General features: G+C 49.1%; 1 protein-coding gene across 13 annotated transcripts in view; it reads left to right on the top strand.

Annotated features, from left to right (window-relative positions):
* The window catches only part of EIF4G3 (eukaryotic translation initiation factor 4 gamma 3), a 144,151-nt gene extending 124,800 nt beyond the window's left edge, over positions 1-19,351 (top strand). For all 13 annotated transcript variants that reach the window (XM_027693140.1, XM_027693139.1, XM_027693137.1 and 10 more), the window contains 13 exons: positions 309-403; positions 1,982-2,075; positions 3,013-3,130; positions 4,501-4,724; positions 5,862-5,977; positions 8,060-8,232; positions 10,312-10,437; positions 11,470-11,551; positions 13,267-13,365; positions 14,212-14,358; positions 15,524-15,605; positions 16,948-17,094; positions 18,262-19,351. In XM_027693140.1, coding sequence (XP_027548941.1) covers positions 309-403; positions 1,982-2,075; positions 3,013-3,130; positions 4,501-4,724; positions 5,862-5,977; positions 8,060-8,232; positions 10,312-10,437; positions 11,470-11,551; positions 13,267-13,365; positions 14,212-14,358; positions 15,524-15,605; positions 16,948-17,094; positions 18,262-18,443 — 1,685 coding nt within the window. In that variant the 3' untranslated portion in view covers positions 18,444-19,351. The remainder of the gene's footprint in view (positions 1-308; positions 404-1,981; positions 2,076-3,012; positions 3,131-4,500; positions 4,725-5,861; positions 5,978-8,059; positions 8,233-10,311; positions 10,438-11,469; positions 11,552-13,266; positions 13,366-14,211; positions 14,359-15,523; positions 15,606-16,947; positions 17,095-18,261) is intronic.
* Positions 19,352-21,775: the final 2,424 nt, after the last annotated feature.

Below are 21,775 nucleotides of genomic sequence, written 5' to 3'. Positions count from 1 at the left end.
ACACAACACCCACAGCTGTGTCCAGAGCACAGGGAGATCCAACCAGGAACAGTCCCTACCAAAACCAGCCCTTAAAGTGCTGAGAGCTTTTGTGTCAAGGCTGTTTTGTAAGAATAAAGTCAGGCAGGCTGTGTGACACAACTAAGATGGTTGTGTCATCTTAGTGTGAAGAAAGGCTGCAAAAGACATTCCTCAGCAGGGATGTGCCAGGTTGGTCCCTCTCCTTGGAGCCTGGAGGCGACTGGGGGATGGATGTGGAGCCTGGAGCAGTGGGATGAGCTGAGGGTGGTTGTGTTTGTTGCCTGCAGGTGTCCCACGGGTGGATGAAGGCGGTTGGAACACTGTGCAGGGGGCAAAGAACAGCAGAGTGCTGGACCCCACCAAGTTCCTTAAAATCACCAAGGTAGGTGCCAGCACTGGGCTCCTTCAGAGCAGTAAAAATGCCAAGGTCTTGCCTTGCTGGATGTGCCCTCCAGGAGAGACTGGGACAGTGTGTGCAGGGCAGAGCTTGGGGCTGGGATGTTTTGAATCCCCAGAGTTAATACTGTGCATAAATAAAGCACAGGGGAAGGCTCTGTTATCTTCTGGATGTTCCTGTTCTGTTTGTTCTGAGGGAGAAGAGCGTGCAGACATTCTTCCTCAGGTTCACAGTGTCCTTCTAGTCACCCAGAAGTTCTTGTAGTTGGAAAATCTGCATTTCATTCAGTCATGAGAACGTGAGTCGGGGTGTCATGTGAGATGGGGATGCAGCACATCCCTGGCTGTTACTGAGGAGTCTCAAACACCCGTCTGATGGAATTCCTTGGCTGCCTCAAGCTCTCAAGACCCTGTTCTGACACTGCTCCTCAATAAAAGGAGGAGGCCACGTCCAATGTGACGTGTCACAGATGGCAGGATTGAAAGGATCTGGGAGAATGGGAAGAGCTGTGTCTCCTTTCAGAGTGTTTCTGAATCTCTGTGGCCTGGTTGCATCCCCCAGTGTGTGATAAACTTTGAGAGCCATCCTCCAGAGGAGCATCTTCTTGTTATTTCACCATCAGAGTGGTGGGTTTGGGACATTTTGTCAGGCTGAAGGTTTAGGGAAGTTGGAGATTTCTCCTTTTTTAATCTTCAGAACAGGTCTGGGTTTTCTCACCGAGGAGAACTCCGGCCTTCACATAAATCAAGTGACTCCTAAACGTTCCCTCGCCCCACTTAATGTCACTCTCCCTGAATTTTACACTCAGTGCCTGGATTCCTGCAAAGCTGTAAACCAGGACCTGGACAGACTGCAGCCCTTCTGCAAATTCAATCAGTTTGTTCCTTCTGGAGGTCATAAAACAGACTCCAAATCTTCATTAGCAGGAGGGATTCAGCCTGTTCTGCCTGGGCTTTTCACCTGGGAAAAGCCCCTCTCCTCCGTTCCATACAAATGGAACTGGTTCCACAGCAGCTGCTTTGTTGGAAGGAGAGAGGAGCTCACCAGAGATCTGTGGGGTTACAGCCTCCTGGTCAATAAATTCACCCACTGAGCAATGTAAAATCCATGTTCTGTCCTTGTCAGACACCACTTACCTCCAAGTTCTGTGACCTGTTGTCATCCTTTGCCCTCTGGATTCATTCCCCCCCAAGGCCATGACTGGAGGGTTGAATGGACAGTGGAACTGGTTTGCACATCACAAACAAACTGAATGTCTTCCAGTTTCTGATATACTGAGCTTTTCCACCTTACTGAGCTTCAGAACTCCCAGGAAAAAGAAGCTCCTGCTCCTGCTCCTGCACTCTGAATGTCAGAGTGTTTCTCACTGACCTTTGGAAGAGGCTCTTTGTGGTGCCCTTCGTTGTTGATGTCCTCTGTCTTTGGCCAGGGTTTGGTCTTCTAAAAATGTGTTAAAGTGTATTTTGGTGTTCACAGAACAGGGATTGTTGCCAAAAAATACCCCATTTGTAATGAAACTGTACGATTTGCCCTTGTCATGGACCGCTGTGGTGTGTTTTACAGCCCACAATAGATGAGAAGATTCAGCTCGTGCCTAAAGCCCAGTTGGGCAGCTGGGGGAAGGGCAGCAGTGGTGGAGCCAAGGCAAGCGAGATGGGTGAGTTGGGATGGATCCTCACCCTGGGCTGTGCTGCCAGAGAGCAGGTCTGGGTGGGGTTCACAGAGCCACAGAACCAGGGAATAGCCTGAGCTGGAAGGGACCCACAGGGATCATCCAAGTCCAACTCCTGGCCCTGCACAAAACACCCCAATTTCCCAGCCTATGGCCAGGACATTGTTTGCCCTCCTCTGCGTCCCAGGGTTGCAGCTAAACCTGTTGAAGTAGCAGACAGGGCTGTTTCTGTCCATAAATCACAGAATCCCAGAATGGTTGGGGTTGGGAGGGACCTTAAAGCTCATCTCATTCCATGCCCTGCCATGGCCAGGGACACCTTCTGGTGTGGGGAAGGTCCAGGGGATCCTGCTCCACTTAGGGATCAGCTGTTCATGTACAGCCCCTCAGCCCACGTCCCCAGCCATGTGTCCACAGAATCACAGAATATCCTGAGCTGGAAGGGACCCACAAGGAGCATCCAGTCCAGCCTCTGGCCCTGCACAGACACCCCAACAGCCCCTCCATGTCCCTCAGAGCACTGTCCAAACCCTCCTGGAGCTCTGGCAGCCTTGGTGCTGTGCCCACTGCCCTGGGGAGCCTGGTCAGTGCCAACCACCCTCTGGGGAGAGGAGTGATCACCCCTTTTCCTGAGATCCAAACTCACCCTCCCTGACACAGCTCCAGCCGTTCCCTGGGTCCTGTCCCTGCTCACAGAGAGCAGAGGTCGGAGCTGCCCCTCGGGAGGAAGCTGCAGACCCCGAAGAGTCTCCTCCCCTCCCTGTGTGCCCTCCTGACAGTCAGGGCTAAAGCAGGGCAGGCCCAGCCTTTTCCCTGCAGTTCTCTCCCCATCACTCCAAACCCAGCTGCTGTGTCACTCTGTGATGCCGAGGTGTCACCACTCCTGACCTCGTCGCTCTGCTCTGTTCTTTACAATCCCCAGACTCCTTGCGACCAAGTGCCACAAGTCTGAACAGGTTTTCTGCCCTGCAGCCTCCAGTCTCCCCCGTTTCTGCCTCATCCGCATCTTCCGAACTCGAATCCCGCAGGGCCTTAACGAGGTGAGTGTTGCTCTTGGCTGCCTCTACATCTGCACTTTGCACCTGCTGCTCTGCCTGCCAGCACTCAGAAAGAATTCCTTGCCTTTCCAGGAATGGCTGTGTCTGTTTTCCCTTCTGAGTTAACTTTAAACACGTGTGTATTTTAAAATATCGTAGGAGAGATGGGTGGAATTAATTTTTAAAGCCCTTTCGATGAATGTTTTAGTTTCCGCTTCACCCTTCAGCTAAGGGTGGTTGTTTATAACAGATTAAAAGCTCTTCAGATAAAATGTGGTAGTAAATAGGTTGGATTTAATGGCTGTGAATTCAGCCAGGTCAGCAGGTTTATTTATACAGAAAAACAGACCTAAAACCTTGCAGAAATGTGCCTAAAGCACCGTGTGTGACCCTTCCCATCAGGTGTGACTGACCTGGCCGTGCTCCCACATCCCACAAAAGGCTACACAGCCTCTCTCACACCCTGATTCCATCAGGGCTGCAGCCACTCCAGCTTGTAGCATGAAACATGTATTAACCCTCAATAATTTATTAGCTCTAGACATGGTTTATAAATGTACAGTTCATTTAAAATGCCACTGGTTCTTCCTTCCAGTACACATGAGCTGCTGTAGTGTTTTCCTGGGTTGTGCCTCTAATCTTTTCCCTCCTATTTCACCTAAAACTTGGGCTTAACTGGAAATTGTTCAATTTTGGAATTGGTTTGCCCATCTTACTCATTAACACAATAATTAATAGGGCAGGTCCCTGTCACCTGTTGCTGGGAGCCTTCACTGTTTGGAAGGTATTTTTAAGTAAATGGGTAAAAAATAGAAGTCTCATGGAATCACAGAATGGTTTGTGTGGGAGGGACCTTAAAGACCATCCTGTTCCACCCCTGCCATGGGCAGGGTCACCTTCCACCAGCCCAGGTTGCTCCAAGCCCCGTCCAACCTGGCCTTGGACACTCCCAGGGATCCAGGGGCAACCACAGCTTCTCTGGGCAACCTGTGCCAGGGCCTTCCCACCCTCACAGCCAGGAATTCCTTCCCAATATCCAATCCAAATATCTCATCCCATTTCACAGTAGGACAGAGCCTTTACTCATAAACTCCACTGTCTCACGTGTCAAACAGGTGCTGTAGGGGCATCATTGCTTTTCCATGTGTTCTCTAGGAAGCATTGGCTCTGCCTGTCCACTCTGGATGTTCGTGTTTGTGTGTCTCTGAGACTGAGTTAATTTTCATTATACTCTGTGTAACTACAGCTGTAAAAATTGAGTCGGGTTTGGGTCGTGGAGTTGTTTTTCCCTGCAGTTCCTCTAAAGCCATGGAGTGTCTTTCCTAGCAGGGGTTGCTTGAGCCACATCCCCTGAGTGTGTTTCTGTCCCGCAGTCGCGGGAGCACGGGCAGGGAGAAGAACGACAAACCTCTGCCCCCTTCCCTGTCCCGCCCCAACACGTTCCTGCGGGGCAGCAGCAGCAAAGAGCTGCTCCTGGACAATCAGGCGCAGGAGGAGCAGCGCAGGGAGATGCTGGAGACGGTGAAGCAGCTGACGGGCGGGATGGAGATGGACAGGAACAGCACCGAGGCGGAGAGGAGCAAAGCCAAGGAACCCGGTGAGCGGCTCCTCCACGCTCGGGGGATCCGGAGGTGTGAAAAGGCACAAGGGAAAACCTGCCAGGAGCAGTGACAGGTTTCTGTGCAGGGGTGGGAAGTGTTGTCAGGAGGGGGGCACAGCTGAGTCAGGCAGGCCTGGGCCTCATCCCTCTCACCAGCTCCTCCGTAGGATCCGTGGACCTGAAAGGCTGCAGGAGCCAGCACAGCACCCCCCACCATCCTGTCACTGTCCCACTGGTTTATGGGCTCAAATCAGTGTCAGTTCTTCAGAAATGCTTCTTCAGTGCCCAGTAAAGCCTTATCTGCCCTTTCCAAACATTCCCCAGGGGCAGGGTGGGGATTTGGGTCTGGGACAGGGGGTTCACAGCAGCTTTTTGGTGCTGTGTTGTTGCCAGCCCTCCTTCTGAGCCAGCCTTGGTGCAGCAGGGGGGTGGCACCCACGGGGGTGACTCGTCTGTCACCATGTTGGTGCTGCAGCTCCTGCTTTTCCCTCCTGCCAGCTGGAGCTGATTTGTTAGTGAGAAAACGCTGAGGACACTTAGGGTGATGTTCCCTGTGGACAGAACCTTTATGATAAGTCCAGTGTTCTGCTCCTTCCCTGGGAAACATCCCTCCACTGCCACGGATGGCACACGCTCCTTGTGGAGCTTTGGGATGTTGTAGAGGACTCCACGGGACCAGGGTTTTGGGATGTGATCAGGACATTGCCTTGGGCTGCTGCCCGTTGCAGTCAGTGTTTTAACTTTGCCATGTCCTGCACCAGCTCCCAGTTAATTATTTCATGTTGATGGAGAGCTTTGAAGGTGCTCCACCTGTGCCACTGCCAGCTGTGCTCCTGTGAGACCAAGTTATGGGAATACTGGGAGTTCATAGGGGGGAATGGAGCTGGGAAAGAATCCCAGAATGGTTTGGGTTCGAAGGGACCTTAAAGCCCATCCCATTCCACCCCCTGCCATGGGCAGGGACACTTTCCACTAGCCCAGATTGCTCCAAGCCCCGTCCAAGAAGTGCCCCGTGCCTGAGGATGGGACAGGGAACTCACCTGCTCCAGTTGTTTCTGTTTTCAGAATGTCGTCTCTAAAATGATGCTGGTTTTCCTTTCCCAAACATGGGTTTTTTTGTTGTGTTTCCACCAGCCAAGCCAGAAGCTCCCCCAGCTCCAGTGCAAGAAAAGCCTTCACTGTCAGAAGAGGAAATAGAGAGAAAATGCAAGTCTATCATTGATGAGTTCTTGCATATTAATGATTTTAAGGTAAGCAAGATGAAAGCCTCACTTAGCAGAAAGCTCTGCAGGGCTGGAGTGCTTTCTCTGCAGGAACTGTGTGAGCACCCAGCCCACACAGAGGCAGCAGAACTGGTGGGGACAGACAAAATCTGGGCAGCAGCAGCAGCTCTGTGAACGTTTTTAGGACACTTGTCTCCCAAACTCGTTTTCTGCCCTGCTGGTAATAGGAAAAATAGCCCAGGCTGTGCGTTTTAAGTAGCAAGATGTATGTGATCTGTCATGAATCACTGAGCAGCACCATAATAACAGCAATTTTGGAAGCAGAAAAACTAGTGGGAAAATAAACAGAGGTTTTCATTTAGTTATCAAAGCATGTGCTGTTCTGATCTGGAGGCAGATAAAGCAATACTAAATATTGAACAAACCACTCCAGAGGATTTTTAATAAACATTGGAAATTACTGAGCAGCTGTCATCACTTCCTAGTTAAAAGGTTGAAATTTTGTTTCCCTTGTAAAAGGGTTTTTTAGCTCGCCCAGGGAGTTTGCAGAAGTGTTACATTGGCTGCGAAGCTGCTTCGTTTGATCTTTCACTGAAAGAAATTTTAAAACCTGCCAAGTTTGAAATGGCAGCACTTGGGAGTTGCTGGTTTGGCACCCTAAAAGCAGAGTTGCTGCTTCCATTTCATAAGGCTTCCAATTAATAATCGGAAAGAGGAATATTCTCGTGATGGAGTGTTTTGAGTTCACATCTAGTTATTGGGATAAATTATTAAATACTGGTTTGGAGAGGAAAAACCCTGCTTTGATTGGCAGTGTGCTGCAGAGGGCTGGCCTGGGGCAGGGGCTGCCGAGCCAAGGAGCCTCCACTCCTTTTCCTTCTTAGGAATGACTCCAAAGGTTCCCTTTGGATGTTTGGGGTGAAGGAGCTGCTTTGGTTCTCTGGTCACAAATACAGCGATGAATTTCTGTGGCAGGGTGGAAATGGAGCTGAACTGCACTAGACAGGGCAGGGCTGGTTAAAATCCACGGGATCAGGCTGTTTGTTTGCACCAGGGGTTACTGGATAGTGGGGAATTCTTGGTGCTCTTCAGGTGCAGCGAAGCCTAAACTCAGTTTAACCTCGTGTTCCTGCAGCCGCCCCTGAGGGAGTCACCGGGGTGCAGGTGATGTGAATGTTGTGTCACTCCTGCCTCTCACAGGAGTTTGGTCTTCTGAGTTTGACCTGCCTGTGGATTCAAACTGCTGAGCTGGAGCTGTGCACCAGCGTGTGGTGACAGCAGGGTCAGCCAACAGCATTCCCTGTGGATCCACTGGGCACTGGCCGGGACCACCAGGCTTCTGACCTGTGTAAAGAAGCCATTCAAAACCTGTGGAAAGGCATGTGGGGTGTCAGGTGTGGGTCCCTCGAGGCACAGGCTGCTCACAGAGCAGGGTCTGTGCTCAGGAAGCCCCTGAGCTCCGTGGGCTGGACCCAGAAGGTCCTGGTGATGGCACTGGGGATCTTTGATGTGTGGCACTGAGCACTGCTCTGAGAGTCTCTATTGAAGTGTTTGCTTGGGTTACAAAGTGCTCAGCCCAGGAAGGAGGAGCTTTAGAAAGGGGAGATTTGCCTCCAAACACTCCTCAGCTGTTTTCTGCCTCTTGATGTGATGTGGGTTTGTAACATTGGCATTTGTGCCAGGTCAGATCAGCGACAGATCTAACCTGGTGCCCTCTTTTTGACTTGGCTTGATGTTTAATGCAATGAGAGGCGTTTTGGGGGCACCCAGAAAACAATCCTCTCCTTTCACTGAGCAGCCAAACTGTGGCCTGGAATGTGATTGTGTGCTTTAAAAATTGTTGCCTGGGTGGTATAAATTCCATTATTATCCTATTATTCCATTATTCTTCTATTATTCCATTATTAATATTACTGTTGTTGTTGTTGTTGTTGTTGTTACTCAGTTGCCACCTCAGTGGCGATTCGTGATGAGGTTCCTGGTTCAGCACTTGGCCTGGCAGCCTCACTAAAAGCTCCTTTCCCCCAAATTCCCTGCTGTTAGAGCAGCAGGTGCTGCTGTGCCCCATTGCTGGTGTTCCCAGCTCAGGGTGCCCGTGTTGTCCCACAGGAAGCGATGCAGTGCGTGGAGGAGCTCAGCACCCACAACCTGCTGCCCGTGTTCGTGCGCGTGGGAGTGGAGTCGACGCTGGAGCGGAGTCAGATCACCAGGGATCACATGGGCCAGTTGTTGCATCAGTTGGTGCAGTCGGGGAAGCTGAGCAAGCAGGATTTCTTCAAGGGGTTGGTATTCTGTGTTCTTTTCCTCAGTGTTCCCTGCGAGTGGACGCTGTGCTGGAGAGGAAGGATTGCCCACCTTGCTTTGGTGTCCTGACCTCTCCACACATCCCTTTTGAAGGAGTGTTTTCACCTTGGTCTATTTGTAATACAGTTATTATAATCTATTTTAAGTATTTCAGATGTTTTTAGTGAACATAAATACATTCTTATTTGTATCAGTATTTATTTCTAAGCAGATCTGGAGGTGTCTGTTTAATTGTGTGTGTTTAGATCTCTGTTCTGTCACACATTTGTCCATGTTTGTTTTGGCAAATCACTGAATATGACTGAAAGAGGAAGAATTCAGAAACCTTCACGTGACATTAATACCTGGAGGCTCTTCAGCCTGAGGTCCTGTTCATCCACAGAGCTACAGCTGCTCTCCCCCTGGGAAAAAGGCTTTACCCACGTGATGCTGTTTCTCAGGACACCTCACCTTGGAGTGGACGAGTCCTCAAGGGGCTGAGGAGGAGAACGTGCACCAGATGGGTTTAACCTGCCCCAGGAGACCCAAGCTTTGGCTGCTGGCTCATTTCAGCTCTCTGGGTTTTGTGTTCCCAGCCTGGTGTCCCATCCTAACAGGATCCATGTTCCCAGGGAGGTCCCTGGCACCGCTCATAGAGCAGGGTGGGTAAAACAGGGATAACCACAAGCACAGCCAGTGAACAAGCAGAAGAAATAACACTTCAGGCATCCAGTTTCTGAGGAGTTGGCTCTGTCTTGCTGCTTCTATTTGAATCCTGTGCCGTTGTGGTGTCTCTCTGACGGGGATCTCCCTGTGCCTGTGGCCATCCCTGGGTTCCACTGGACTCACAGGAAAAGTTCAGGCAGCCTGAGCTCAAAACCATATGGACCAGCAGGAAAAATGTATCTCCACAGGGAGTACACTTGTGTCCACACAGCACTGGTGGTCAGAAGGACTCGATTGAAGGGATGCATTTCCAAACTGGATTGTGATTGAAGCTGTTCCGGTGTTCCCTGGGGTGTGGATAAGGGGTTGAGAGGGCAAATAAGTAGGATCATGATGAAACAGTGGGATGTGTGGTCTGAATGTGGCAAAAACAACAGGAAATGGCTCCTGAAGATGATGAAAGGGCAAGTGGGTCTCACTGGGTGCATGAGGAGGACACCAAAACCCACTTCACTTACGCAGAGACATCACCATGGAATGAGGGGTGTGGGATGAGACCTGGTCCCAGCCATGTCTGAGGAGATGCACAACAGAAAACCAGTTTCTGGCAGAAAGGCTTGAACAGACCTGGGCTGAAGGAGCAGCAGAGGATGCAAAGAACAAAACAAAGGAGGTGGTTTCTGGTTTGAAGCACGAGGGAAAATGTGCATTTACAGTCACTAAACTAGACCCCGGAATTCTCAAGGTTTTCAGGGAGAAAAGAACCATGACAACAAATGGAAGGAGAGCAGAAAAAGGATCATCTTGTACCAGGCTCCTGCAAGGGTTTTGTGGGAAAGAAGAGTTTTGAGCCATTCTGGAAACTGTGTCATTGGGGAGCAGTTCTGTAATTCCTGCTGGGGATGGAAACCCGCTCTGCTGAGCTGAACTCCTCTGTTCTGTGTGATGTACTCACACACATTCCACTGCTTCCCTTACATTTGGAATTCTGTTATGATTAACCCCCTTGTCTAAATGTTTGGATATTTTTAAGAAAGTTGCATTTACCTGATGGTTCATATTTATAGGCAAAAATGCTTTATAGGTGTTACGAGTCAGCAAATGATTTGGTACTGGGATGTAAGAATTATTGTTTCTTGCTTTCTTGGTTATATCTGCTGGTTGTACAAAAGGTGATGCTTTTTGCACATATTCTCCATGTTACTGCATGGAGAAATTCACTCCTGGCAGTTTGGAAGCACGGAAAGCATAAAGTGGCAATAGTTTTATTACTTTTTGATTCTCCTCACTCCTCTCTCTCTTTACTCCTCTCTACTGTAACAAAAGGTTCTTAAAGTGCAGATTTGCTTTGCAGGAAAAGTTTCCAGTTAAATATTATTTAACATTTGATGTTTTTCCTTCTCCTTTCAAAGCTTTTCAGAGACCTTGGAGATGGCAGACGACATGGCCATAGATATACCCCATATCTGGTTGTACCTGGCTGAGTTGGTGACCCCCATGTTAAAAGAAGGAGGAATCTCTATGAGAGAACTTATACAGTAAGTGATGCTTTTCCAGCTATTCTGTAGTATTTTGATGGCAGTAGGTAAAGGATGAGCAGTGCCAGAGGCTCAGCTTCCCATGGGAGTTGATGAAAGGCTTGTTGAACATCAGTCGGGATCGGCACTGGACTGAGAGCTGTGCTGGGAAGGGACTGTGGTGCTTTCACTCTTAGAGAAGGGTTTTATCCATAAATCTACTTCAACTCTGTTTGCTTCAGCTGAGCTTGAAAATACCCCAGCGTTGTACAGTGGAGTCATTTGGGAGCACAGAGGTTCTGGGAAGTAGACTTGAAGAGAGCGAGGGATCGCACAGGAGTCTGTGTGGCTCAGGGGAGGAGGGCAGGGATAAATGGGATACTGGGAAGGAATTCTTCCCTGTGAGGGTGGAGAAACCCTGGCACAGGGTGCCCAGAGAAGCTGTGGCTGCTCCATCCCTGGAAGTGTCCAAGGCCAGGTTGGACAGGGCTTGGAGCAACCTGGGCTAGTGGAAGGTGTCCCTGCCCATGGCAGGGGGTGGGATGAGATGGGGTTTTGGTCCCTCCCAAACCATTCGTGGCATTCTGTGATTCTTACTACCAACTGTCTTAATCTGGCAAAAAACCTGCCTGCAAGACTGGAAACAATTTCCAGGACCAAAGTTCCTGTGTTTTGTACGTGTCCTTATGTATTTGGGGATAAGCAGAAGCCAATTGAATGGTTCCCTTTCCCTGTAACGAACATATTAAGAAAATAACAGCCTTTTCCCCAAAAAAGGTCTCACTATCCAAATGCAGAATCCCACAAAAATGAGTGGATTTGACATTAAATATAATTTATAACTTGTTTTGATGTGAAATTAAAGGCTTTGTAATTAGCCCTGTTGTGACAAGGTCGCTGCATCACTGAGTGTTTTACCAGCTGGCCTGATCAGATCTTTCCTCCCTGGCAGAAGTTAGAGGTGATTTCCTGCCTCAGTTTGATCACTGCCCTTTGCCTTGGATTCAAAATACGAATTACAAAGAATAAATACTCGATTTTCTTTCATTGCAGAGAATTTAGCAAACCCTTGCTTCCTGTGGGAAGAGCCGGCGTCTTGCTTGCTGAAATCTTGCACCTTCTATGCAAACAAATGGTGAGTGTCCAGGAGCCCCTGGTGGGAGCTGGATGCAGCCTGTTCGTGTCCGTGCATGAATCCTACACAGTTCCCACGTGGAGATGTTTAGGGATGGGCCAGCCAGTCCAGATAACTTAGCAAACCTGCCTCTGCACCCCCAGATCCCAACCGAGCCTTTCCAGGTTCCAGAAAGTCGAGTTAACGTTTTGTTTTCTCCCGACTTTTCCCTTTTGCAGGTACCTTTGCACCTGGCTTCTCCCAGAAGCTCAGAGTGCCTGAAATGCTGCAAGAGGGACATGCTCAAGGGATTTCTGGGCTGACCAGGAGCAGCAAGTGCCGGGAATCTGGCGAGAGAGCTGTTCTTGCAGACCAAGAGGTTCTCAGGGCTCGGATAAGCTTCCGATGGCCTCAGACTCCTGGGTGCTTACCCAAACTAAACCTGCCGACTCCTGAGGTTCACCCATCACTAGGGGTAGTGACACCTCCTCACCCTGCGGCTCCAGGAGCTCACACACACCTCACAGTTGTGTGTCCAACCAGTTTGGTGGTTTCCCTATAACTCTTGTCTCCTTTTTTGTCTTTTTTTTTTTTTTTTAATCCAACAAAATCCTGCACTTTGGAGCGTGTCTATTTTCAACCCTGTAAAATCCCTCACTTGCCTTTTTTTATTTTTTCAAGCATGCATTCAAGTAAGGTTGAATGTTCCAGGAGCATTTCAGTCTAACAGTGCAAAGAGTGACCTTTTATTTATCTATTTTAGTCGTGTTTGGAAGTCAACTTCCACTTATTTTTTTTCTTATTCTGTGAAAGAAAAGCTGCTGTGCTCCAGGGGTGGAAGCACAGCCTTGGGTTTCTGTTTCTGCCACAGTTTCTCATCTGACCTCGTCCAGGCCAAGACTTGGACTCAGGGATTTCAGTGTAATATCAGTCATCTAATCCACATCCTGATGGGTCAGAGCAGGAACTATGCACAGTTGGCTCTTAACAACCTGCACTGGGAACTGAAAATTGTAATCTGCTCTGTAAACTAAAAGTCAGGCTGAGCTCATCGGTGCGTGGCTCAGACTGCACAGTGATCTCCTGTGTGCAGGTGCTGGAAGGTCAAATTTTGGCAAAGCATTTGGGTGGAAAGAGCTGGTTGTTCTCAGCATTTTCATTCCTGTCAGAATTCTGTGTGTGCCCTCCAGGGCAGGGACTGTGGGGTCAGTGTGACACCAGGGGCTGTGCGAGGCTGAGCTGTCTCTGCTCCAGGGCGTTTCTCAAGGTTTGCACAAATTCTAGGAATCAAAGAGAGAATTTGGGACTTTGTACCTGAATTTGAGGCTTGAGAAACAGCCGTGTAAATTCAGGAATTTTCTCAAAGGAGCTGATTTGCTGGTGCTTTAATGTCAAGGCAGGGGGGGTGAGTCACAAAGTCAGGAAGAGGATCCAAGCCATCTGAGTGCCAGCTCCGTGTCAGGGCCGTGGGAACCTGCCCTTCCCGGTGCTCCTGGGGAGCCTCGGGAGTCGTTGTGAACCCCCCCTGTCACCTGTGCCTTGTTTACTCCCCGTCACGAGGCGTTTGCCCACCTGCCAAGATGTGCATTCCCAGGGGGAATATTGCACATGTGGTTCCTCCTGCACGGGCTCTCCGGACGCTCCGGGATTTCTCCTGGCACAGCTGCACCACTCCGGCCCTGGGCACTCTGGGTGTCCCTCGGGTGTGTAAAATGAACAAACTGTTTGTGTTTCAGAGCCATAAGAAAGTGGGAGCCTTATGGAGGGAGTCTGGCCTCAGTTGGAAGGACTACTTGCCCGAAGGGGAGGATGTACATACCTTTCTCATGGAACAAGTGAGTTCAGATCTTGGGTTTGGTCCCGTGTTTCTTCCTCTCCCCTCCCATTCTTGTGTGTAGCTGGGACATGGGGTGAAGTGTCCTCAGGCTGGGGTAGATGATTTCAGCACCTCCTTCTGGAGCACAGGGAGGACAGGCCTGTCCCCTCTGCTCCAGGCACACATCTCCCATCACCCGGCTTCCTCTGGGAGATCCTTCTCCAGCTGGGGAAAAAAAACCCTCAGGAGTGAGTTTTACAGCAAGGACAGAAAATCTGCAGAAGGGCCACAATCAATGGTAGCAGTTAATTCACTCATCCCACCTGGGATTATGATCCCAGGGGAGCCAGGACTGATGGAGGCACCTCAGCTCTTATTGGTGCTGCTCCTCAGGAACGTGCTGGAGGTCTTGTCTCCCTTTGGAGCTCTGAGTGATCCTGTTTTAGCCTTAGGAAGTGCTGTGCTGCAGGAAGGGGAATGGATCACCATGGCCTGGGCCTTGCTGAGGGGACTGTGGCTCCTCTGTCCCAGTTTGCAGGGAACTGGGGTGTTCTTTGAGCCAGTGCCAGCTCTGGTCGTTGCATTCCAGCTCCACATGCACTTGGATTTTGTGTGTGTGCTCCAACAGTGAGGGGCTGGAGCTGCCCTGAGGTGCCTGGTTGTCTTTGCTGGATAATGTAGCCCCCACGTGTTTGTAAAATGCTTCCTAACCCTTGGAACAGAGAAAGTTTATATCCTTGTAACAATAACTGAGCAGCTGAGAGATGCCAGGAAGCAGAATGAAGTGTAGTTTGCTGCTCAGTCTGGTGTAATTCTGCCTTAGGAAAGGACATTTCCCTGATTCTCATCCTCACTTGTGTTGCAGAAGTTGGAGTTCACGGAGTCCGACTGTTCCAGTTCCTCAGAAGCACTTTCAGAGAAAGAACTCTCTGCAGAAGAGCTGAACAAGCAGCTGGAAAAACTCATTGTTGAGGACAAGGCGAATGATGAACAAATCTTTGACTGGGTAGAGGTACAAAGACGATTTTCACCCTCCCTGCACACTGTTCATTTACTGCTTTTATCATTATTTTCTGCTCTGAAGGAGCATCTCTGTGGGCTCCCCTCGGGCTATAGGATACTGAGATGATTTGGTCTGTGCAATGAACACTTCCAAGGAATGAAAATCTAGAATATAATCAGATATTTATGAGTCAGCTTTAGGAGGGAAGGATTTTAGCCATATTAACTGTCTAACATCCTTTGAAATCCTGTAGACTTTTTGTCACTGAGCACCCTGCTTCTGGCATTGGTACATTTTAGATCATACCCTGGTACATTCTTTCCTCCCAAAACAGGGGAGAAAAGCTTCTCCTTGCTTTTTTCCAACATGACCTCTTCAAATTTCCCCCTACAAAAACATCCTGGGCAGTCACTGAGAGCACCTGTACCTTTCCTGGTGCATCGGGCCAGGCACTGGAAGAGAAAACAAAGAAAAATATAAAAAGAGGGGAGGAAAAGGGCCTGTCAGCCCACTGATCTTTGCCCTCTGGCTGCATCCTTTAAGCCAGATATTTAGTGTCTGTAATTATACCCAACCTGATGCATTTAGATCTGTGCTTACCCTACATCTTGGTCAGCTGCAGTTCAGTGTTTCTCTGGCAGAGCAGTGTGTTAGAAATGTCATTTTTCCACTGCTGTTCGAGGAGTGGAGAGTGGAATGAAAGCAGCACTGAAAATCTGGGATCACCCACAGGCTCTTTGGAGCCTTGGACAAGTTCCACAGCCCTTCTCTGAGTTTCTGCTACAAAACAAACAAATCTCCACCCAAGGAACAGGCCGTGAAGTTTGTTGGAAAAGCCCAAACCCCTTTGGAAGTGTGTAAGGGCGTTGTGAGCCCAGCGCTGCCCTTTGGTTCTCCAGACAAGCGGCTCCTTGTGGGAGGTGTTAAACGGTGCATTGATCCCAGGAGAACTGCTGGTGCCTGTTGAGTCCCTGAGGGAGTTTCAAGGAGTGAGTGGGAAAGCTGAATGTTTGCAGGGATGAACTGGGTTTGTGCTGCAGCAGCTGCTGCTGAGCTTGGACTTGCTGCCAGATTCAGCAGCAGGGTCTGAAGCAGTGGCTCTGCTGCAGCAGCGTGGTTTTAACTGGTCCATTTGCTCTTGATTTCGGGCTAATCCATCTACTCTTGATTTCAGGCTAATCTAGATGAAAGCCAGATGAGTTCACCTACATTCCTTAGAGCTTTAATGACAGCAGTTTGTAAAGCAGCTATTATAGGTGAGTTACTTGCAGTGCAAAAAGAATTACTCGGTATTTTCCAGGTTTATATCACATTTCCCTCCCCAGGGCTGTGTTTTATCACACACTAAGGGTTCTGCTCAGAGCAGGGTGTCCCTCCCCCAGGGCATGTTGCTGGTTAAGGTGTTCCCAAGCCCTGGTGTGTTCCAGTGACCAGGTGTGAGCAGATGTTTCAGACAACTCTGGGTGATTCCAGGTTGTTCATTGATTTTCCTAGTGAAGGTGGAAATGACTGAGACATTATTCAGGTAATTAGCATTTCCACTCCTGTGTCAGCACTTACACAGGGCTGCCACGTGCCAGGGGCTGCAGGAAGGAGCCAACCTGCAGCTCAGTCTTGTAAGAGTTTTATGTCCAAAGTTTCGGGTTTGGAGAGATGGTTTATGTGGATTGTTCAATGTGCAGCAGTCGGCTGGAAATGCAGGACAGGGAGGGTTGGAACCTCAGACCCTCGGGGGGTTTGAGTGAAGTGCTGCAGGCAGAAACATCTGCTCAGTTCACTTGGTTTTCTTTAACTTTACCATTGGCACCTGGCAAAGCAAAAAATGGTGTTTGGAAAGCGCCTGGTTCTGCTCTGAGCTGGGAGAGTTTGGGGAGAGAATGGGCTGGACTCCACCGTGTGAGAGAGGGGAGGGACAGCCCAGCTCCTTCCTCTGCCTGGGAACAGAACCTGCTCGTGCCACCTAGTGTTAGCAGGGACGTGGGACTTGATTGCCAGTGGTTAAGGGTTCCCTGATGTGTGTCAGGAGCATCATCCTCTGGTTTAAATTTTGGCCTTGCCCCTAACTGAGTTTTTATTCTTTTGTTTTCAAAATATCACTTCATTGTGTTGCATGATCTACTTCAGAACCACAGAGCATTCCAAGTTGGAAGGGACCCACAAGATTATCGAGCTGCTGAGTAATTTACCCCTGTTGCTGATGGATTTCTAATGCATATTTTGTGTATATTCCTGATTCCTTTGTCATGTGCAGCTTATGATTCTTTTTCTGCCTTGGTATTTTTAGAAAAAAAAATAGAATTTTCTAAAAACCTTCTAAACTTCTAAACCTGTGGAAACACAACAATTTGCACTGCAGAGTAAGGTTGTGATTCTTCTGTGTGTGTTTAGGGCCGGGGTCCCTGCAAATACTGGAATTTGGGGGGCTGGAAGGACCAAGACTTCCAGAAAAAGCCATCGATCAGAAATACTTCCTGTTGTTTCTCATCCTCCTTTTCTCTCCACCTGTGTTTGTGATTTCTGTTTGAATAAATAAAGGCCAGGAAAGACCTGTCCCTGCTGTCCTTCCAAGGCTGACCCTGTTTTCCTCTCTCCCCTCAGCGGACTCTTCCAGCTTCCGTGTGGACACTGCTGTTATCAAGCAGAGAGTGCCCATCTTACTCAAGTACCTGGACTCAGACACAGAGAAGGAACTACAAGCACTTTATGCACTACAAGCATCAATAGTAAAACTTGATCAACCTCCTAGTAAGTGTTGCCTCTGTGCTGAGGATTTGAGCTCTGGCAGCATAAGGAAAGGGGGTTTCTGTGGGAGCAGAGGCTGGAAGAGGATGTGCTTTTCCTTACCTTATGTAGCAGATAGGAAAAAATAGCATGGGGGGGGTTCAGGTTGTGCAGATTCCGGCTTTTAGAGCAGTGCAGGTTCCCAAATGCTTGGCTGGAGGCTGGCTCTTCTCTTGGTAGCTCCTGTAAGCAGCTGTGCAGAAGGAAGGACAAACCCATGTCGAGGTAAAAAAGAGCAACAGAAAGTAACCTGAGGAGTTCACAGCACCTGAACACTGTAATTGCATTGCTGCTCCATGGATGTCTGTGGCCCTGGAGGGAATAAAATCAGTTGGACAACTGATGAGTCTTGTCCCAGAGATGCTGCAGAAAACTCCTGTGGGACAAGAGGCGAGGGACGTGCCAAAGAAACAGGGATTCCCAGGGAACATGCAGCACAAAATCAGAGTGCCCCAAAACACCCAACAGGATCATCCTTAGTGCCCTTTGTGGCGTTAGTTGGGTGTTATCCCTCCTGCTGAGCCACAGAAATCCGGGGCTGGAGGGGAGCCAGGCTGTGTGGTCCAGAGGAGCTGTGCTGCTGTGGGTGCTGCTGGATAACGTGTTCCCACAGCTGCTTTCCCAGCTGCCCTGTTCTCTGAGGGCTGTTTCCCCCTCCCCTGAGCAGCCAGGAGGCAATACCTGAGTAACAGCCCTTCCTTTTCCTCGTCTCCCCCTGGTGGCCCAGTGTTTAGCATGCGGGACTCTCACCGCTGCAACCCGGGTTCAATTCCCAGTCCCCCGGGCAGATGGAGCCCGTTAGCCCTGTGAGGCCATCCATCTATGAGAAGGACACTCTAAACAAACCTACGTCCTGAGGACCTCACTGCCATTGTCCAAGTTTGCTTGGCCCCGGCAGATGAACCTTAGGATTAAAGGGTGGGCTCAGTTCAGCGCAGGCTGTGTCTCACCTAAAAAATCCATTCCGCAGGCTTGAAAGGTAAAAAGACCTTTCCCAAAATCTTCGTTCGCGAAGACTGGCCATTATACATTATTATACCATGTTCTGTGCCGGGAGTTCCTCCCCTCCCCGTCCCCTTTGCTCACAGCTGCTCTCACAGCTGCTCTCTCCCGTTTTTCCCGCTCCTGCAGATTTGTTGCGGATGTTTTTCGATTGCCTGTACGACGAGGAGGTCATTTCGGAGGATGCCTTCTACAAGTGGGAGAGCAGCAAGGACCCGGCGGAGCAGAACGGCAAGGGAGTGGCGCTCAAATCCGTCACGGCGTTCTTCACGTGGCTACGGGAGGCCGAAGAGGAGTCGGAGGATAATTAAAACTTAAAAAATACAGATTTAAAACATTAAAAAAAAAAAAAACAAAAAAAAAGAAACAATTTAAGTATTTTTTTAAAGAGTTTCACGTCTTCGCCAATCACAGTGCAGCAAGGCCAATTCTCTCTCGCAGAGCCCCCCTTGCCCCACACACGCACGAGTGGGAGAGGTAGAAACCCGATAAACACCGAGGTGATGATCATGGAGGCAAAAAGGTACTTGAAAAAAACAAAAACAAAACAAAAACCACAAAAGTAAACTTCAAACCTGAGGGCGGGAGCACCAAACCAAAATACCTGTATTATTTATAGAAAATATTTTCTGTTTTAATCTTTTTCTTTTCTTTTTAAACAAGGACTCATACTTAGGAAAAACACACAGCGAAACAAATCTGTCTAGCAAAAAAAAAAAAAAAAAAGGTTGGAAACTTTTAATTTATTATTTTAAGGACTGCAAATGCCAGTGTAATTTTTAAATTTGCAGTTTCTGTAAACAAATTGTATAATAGAACAAAAGCAGAGAAATAAATTTCCCTCCCCTTCATACGCACCTCAGTTTTGTTTCAAAGCATGATAAATAGACAAAACTTTCAAGGGGGTTGGGGTGAGCTAGATGAGGACGAGATCAATTTTTATTTTTTTTTTTGGAATTGTCATCAGATTTTTCTGCCTGCCTCTCAGCTTGCTTCAGAAATTTAAAAAGAAAATAGTAATCAAACCATACATAACCTTGGATCGGAAGGAAATGCATTTGAGAAAACTGCTGCGGACCAGAGTGCTCCGAAAAATAACTCATTGAAAACAGTGCTACCCCGGGGAAAAAAAAGTACTAGTGATACTTTGAGAAACTTTAGAGCAACTTTAAGGCTTGTAAATACATAGAACAAATATTTAAAAAAAAAAAAAAAAAAAGAAAAAAAGAAATTGACTCAATACTATTTCTTTTCACTTTCAAAATATAAAGAACAAAATAAAGACAAACATTGCAAGTTTAAAAGAAAGTAAAACGACTTCTCCTTTGACAGCTGCTGAATGTGTGCACCATCCTGAGCGGTGCTTCCTTGGCGTGCCGTAGGTCCTCGGGCCCAAATTGTGTACATACAGTGTGTGTCTGTCTGTGTGACTACCAAAAATGAGGGGTGAGAGCAATTGTTGTTTTAAAAAAAAAAAAAAAAAAGAAAAAAAGGCAAAAAAAAAAAAGGGGGTTGCTGCCTGGGAGACCTTTTGTGCCGAGAGACCTCGCTGGCCGGGGAGCAGGGGGGTGTTGGTGCCCGAGGCGGGGAGGTGCCTCAGGCCGGTTGGTGCCCCATCCTGGCTTCTCCAGCTGTGGCTGCCCTGTCCCTCGTGTGACTTGGATCAGTGGCTTCGTCCGGGGACTTGGGATATCCCGGGAGCTCTGGAGGTCTCAGCTGTGCGAGCAGGGACCCGACAGCCCTTCGCCGTGTCTGCGCCCGCGGCCGCCCCGCCGGCACCGCCCTTCGCCTCCTGTGCCTACGGAACCAGGGACCTGGACCCGGGGGGAGCCGAGGAGGAGGTGGAGGAGCGATGTGGTGCCCACCCCGTGTCGGTGTCCACGCTCCAAGCACAGCTGGTCACGGATCCACAGCGGCCGTCGCTCCGCGAGCGCCGTGGGAGCACAATCCACGCGGCCCCGACGCTGCTCCAGACTGAGCTGCCGAGCACGGAGGTCTCTCGTGTCTCTCTTCAACCACCAAAGATGACCTGCTGGCTCTCACTGTGAAAGAAGCACCATCAAACACTCTGCAAACACTGGTGAAGCCCTAAAATGTGGTCTGTGAACTGTGGTCCGTGGACCACGTGTAACCTGTGGAGCATTTGCTGGGGATCTGTGCAGCGCTGGCTGCTCGTGTGATGCTGACTTTTTCTTTCCAGCTGCTAAATCACTTCTTTTTTTTTAAAAAAAAAAGGAAAAAAACAGGAAAAAAACAAGGAAAAAAGAGGCTACAAATACATTAAATACTTTCCTAATCTTACTTTTACATGTAAACAATTGCTGTACTTGCCTGAGGATGTGATTTGATCACCACGGGGAAGGGAGGAGGTGCCTGGTTGTGGCTGGAGGGGAGATGTCCACGAGACACTTTCCCTGTTAAGGTGTTCCACGCCATGAATCTGAGCTAGAGAATCCATGGCCTAAAACACTAGAGCATTGTTTGGTTATTTTTTTTTTTAGTAACAATAAAACACTTTTCTCTGATGTTTTGTTAAAAAAAAAAATATTCTCACATAGATGTATCTGTGTGTACCACATCCAGTGTCCTCTCCGGCCTCACAGCTGGGCCCAGAGGTTTGGATGGGCCCTCAGGATCTCCAAAAGGCTCATCCCCAAGGAACCCTCACCCAACAGGGCTCTGGGTGTGCCTGTTAAACCTCCACAGAAGGTTGTCTGGGTGCTCTTCTTCCAAAAGGCATTTTTTGAGCCGTACGTGGTGGTTTGTAGCAGTTAAATAGTTGAGTTAAATGGATGAGAGTTTGTATGTAAAGGAGGCCAAATATGTGCTGAGTTGGTGTGGGCACCTGATGGAATTCCTGTCAGGATGGGCAGAGCCTGCTGGGAATGTGAGCGTGTGGCAGCAGAGCCGTGCAAGGACTGTGGTTTGTCTGTCAATTCCCATGGATTGGAAGGGAAGAACTTGCTTGGGAGCCTTTGAACAGCTCTGTGAATCCAGGTGTGTCAGGGCAGGGAAATCTGTCTGGGGAGCTTGAACCTTCTGGCTGAAAGCATTGGAAAACCACTGGATGGAAGGAATGGGAATGGTGAGCAGGTGGGTGGAGGTGAGGTGAGACAGTCTCTCCCCTCCTTGTTGGAGCCTTTAACGTGTGATGTTCTTGGGTGAGAACTTCCTCTTAGTGTCCTGCAGAGGCGAGGAAGGGACTTTGCAGGTGGATTTTTTCCAGGATTACCCAAAGGTGGGTTTCCACCGTGGCAGGTTTTGGGTTCTCTGGAGCTGCACGTGGGGTGCTGTGAGCAGCTCATGCACCAGCCCTTGAGGTCTCCAGCTGTGGGTGTGTCACCTTGAGCTTCAGCTTCCCACAGCTGTCACTGCAAGGAGCAGAACTCCTGACCCCTTCTCTGCTCCCCTCGTGCTCTTTGCCATGGGCCATGTGCTTCCCTGCACCAGTACCAAGGTGTGGGTGCTTTCCAGTTTCCTTCTAGATCAGCACAGGTTTGCAGGTGGTTGTGGCTCCTCGGGATGCAGCCCATGGTCCTGGAAGATCTTCATGATGTGCTTCCTCTGAAGGGTATTACAAAAAACCTGTAAGATAAATGAAATAGAAAAGGGAATTGCCAATTAAAAAAGGTTCCCATGGAAA

This window comes from Neopelma chrysocephalum, unplaced genomic scaffold (genome assembly GCF_003984885.1).
Source record: "Neopelma chrysocephalum unplaced genomic scaffold, ASM398488v2 Primary Assembly neopelma1_90, whole genome shotgun sequence".
NCBI lineage: Eukaryota > Metazoa > Chordata > Aves > Passeriformes > Pipridae > Neopelma > Neopelma chrysocephalum.
The sequence above is the reverse complement of the archived record's forward strand: the minus strand, read 5'-3'. Positions and strand labels throughout refer to the sequence as shown.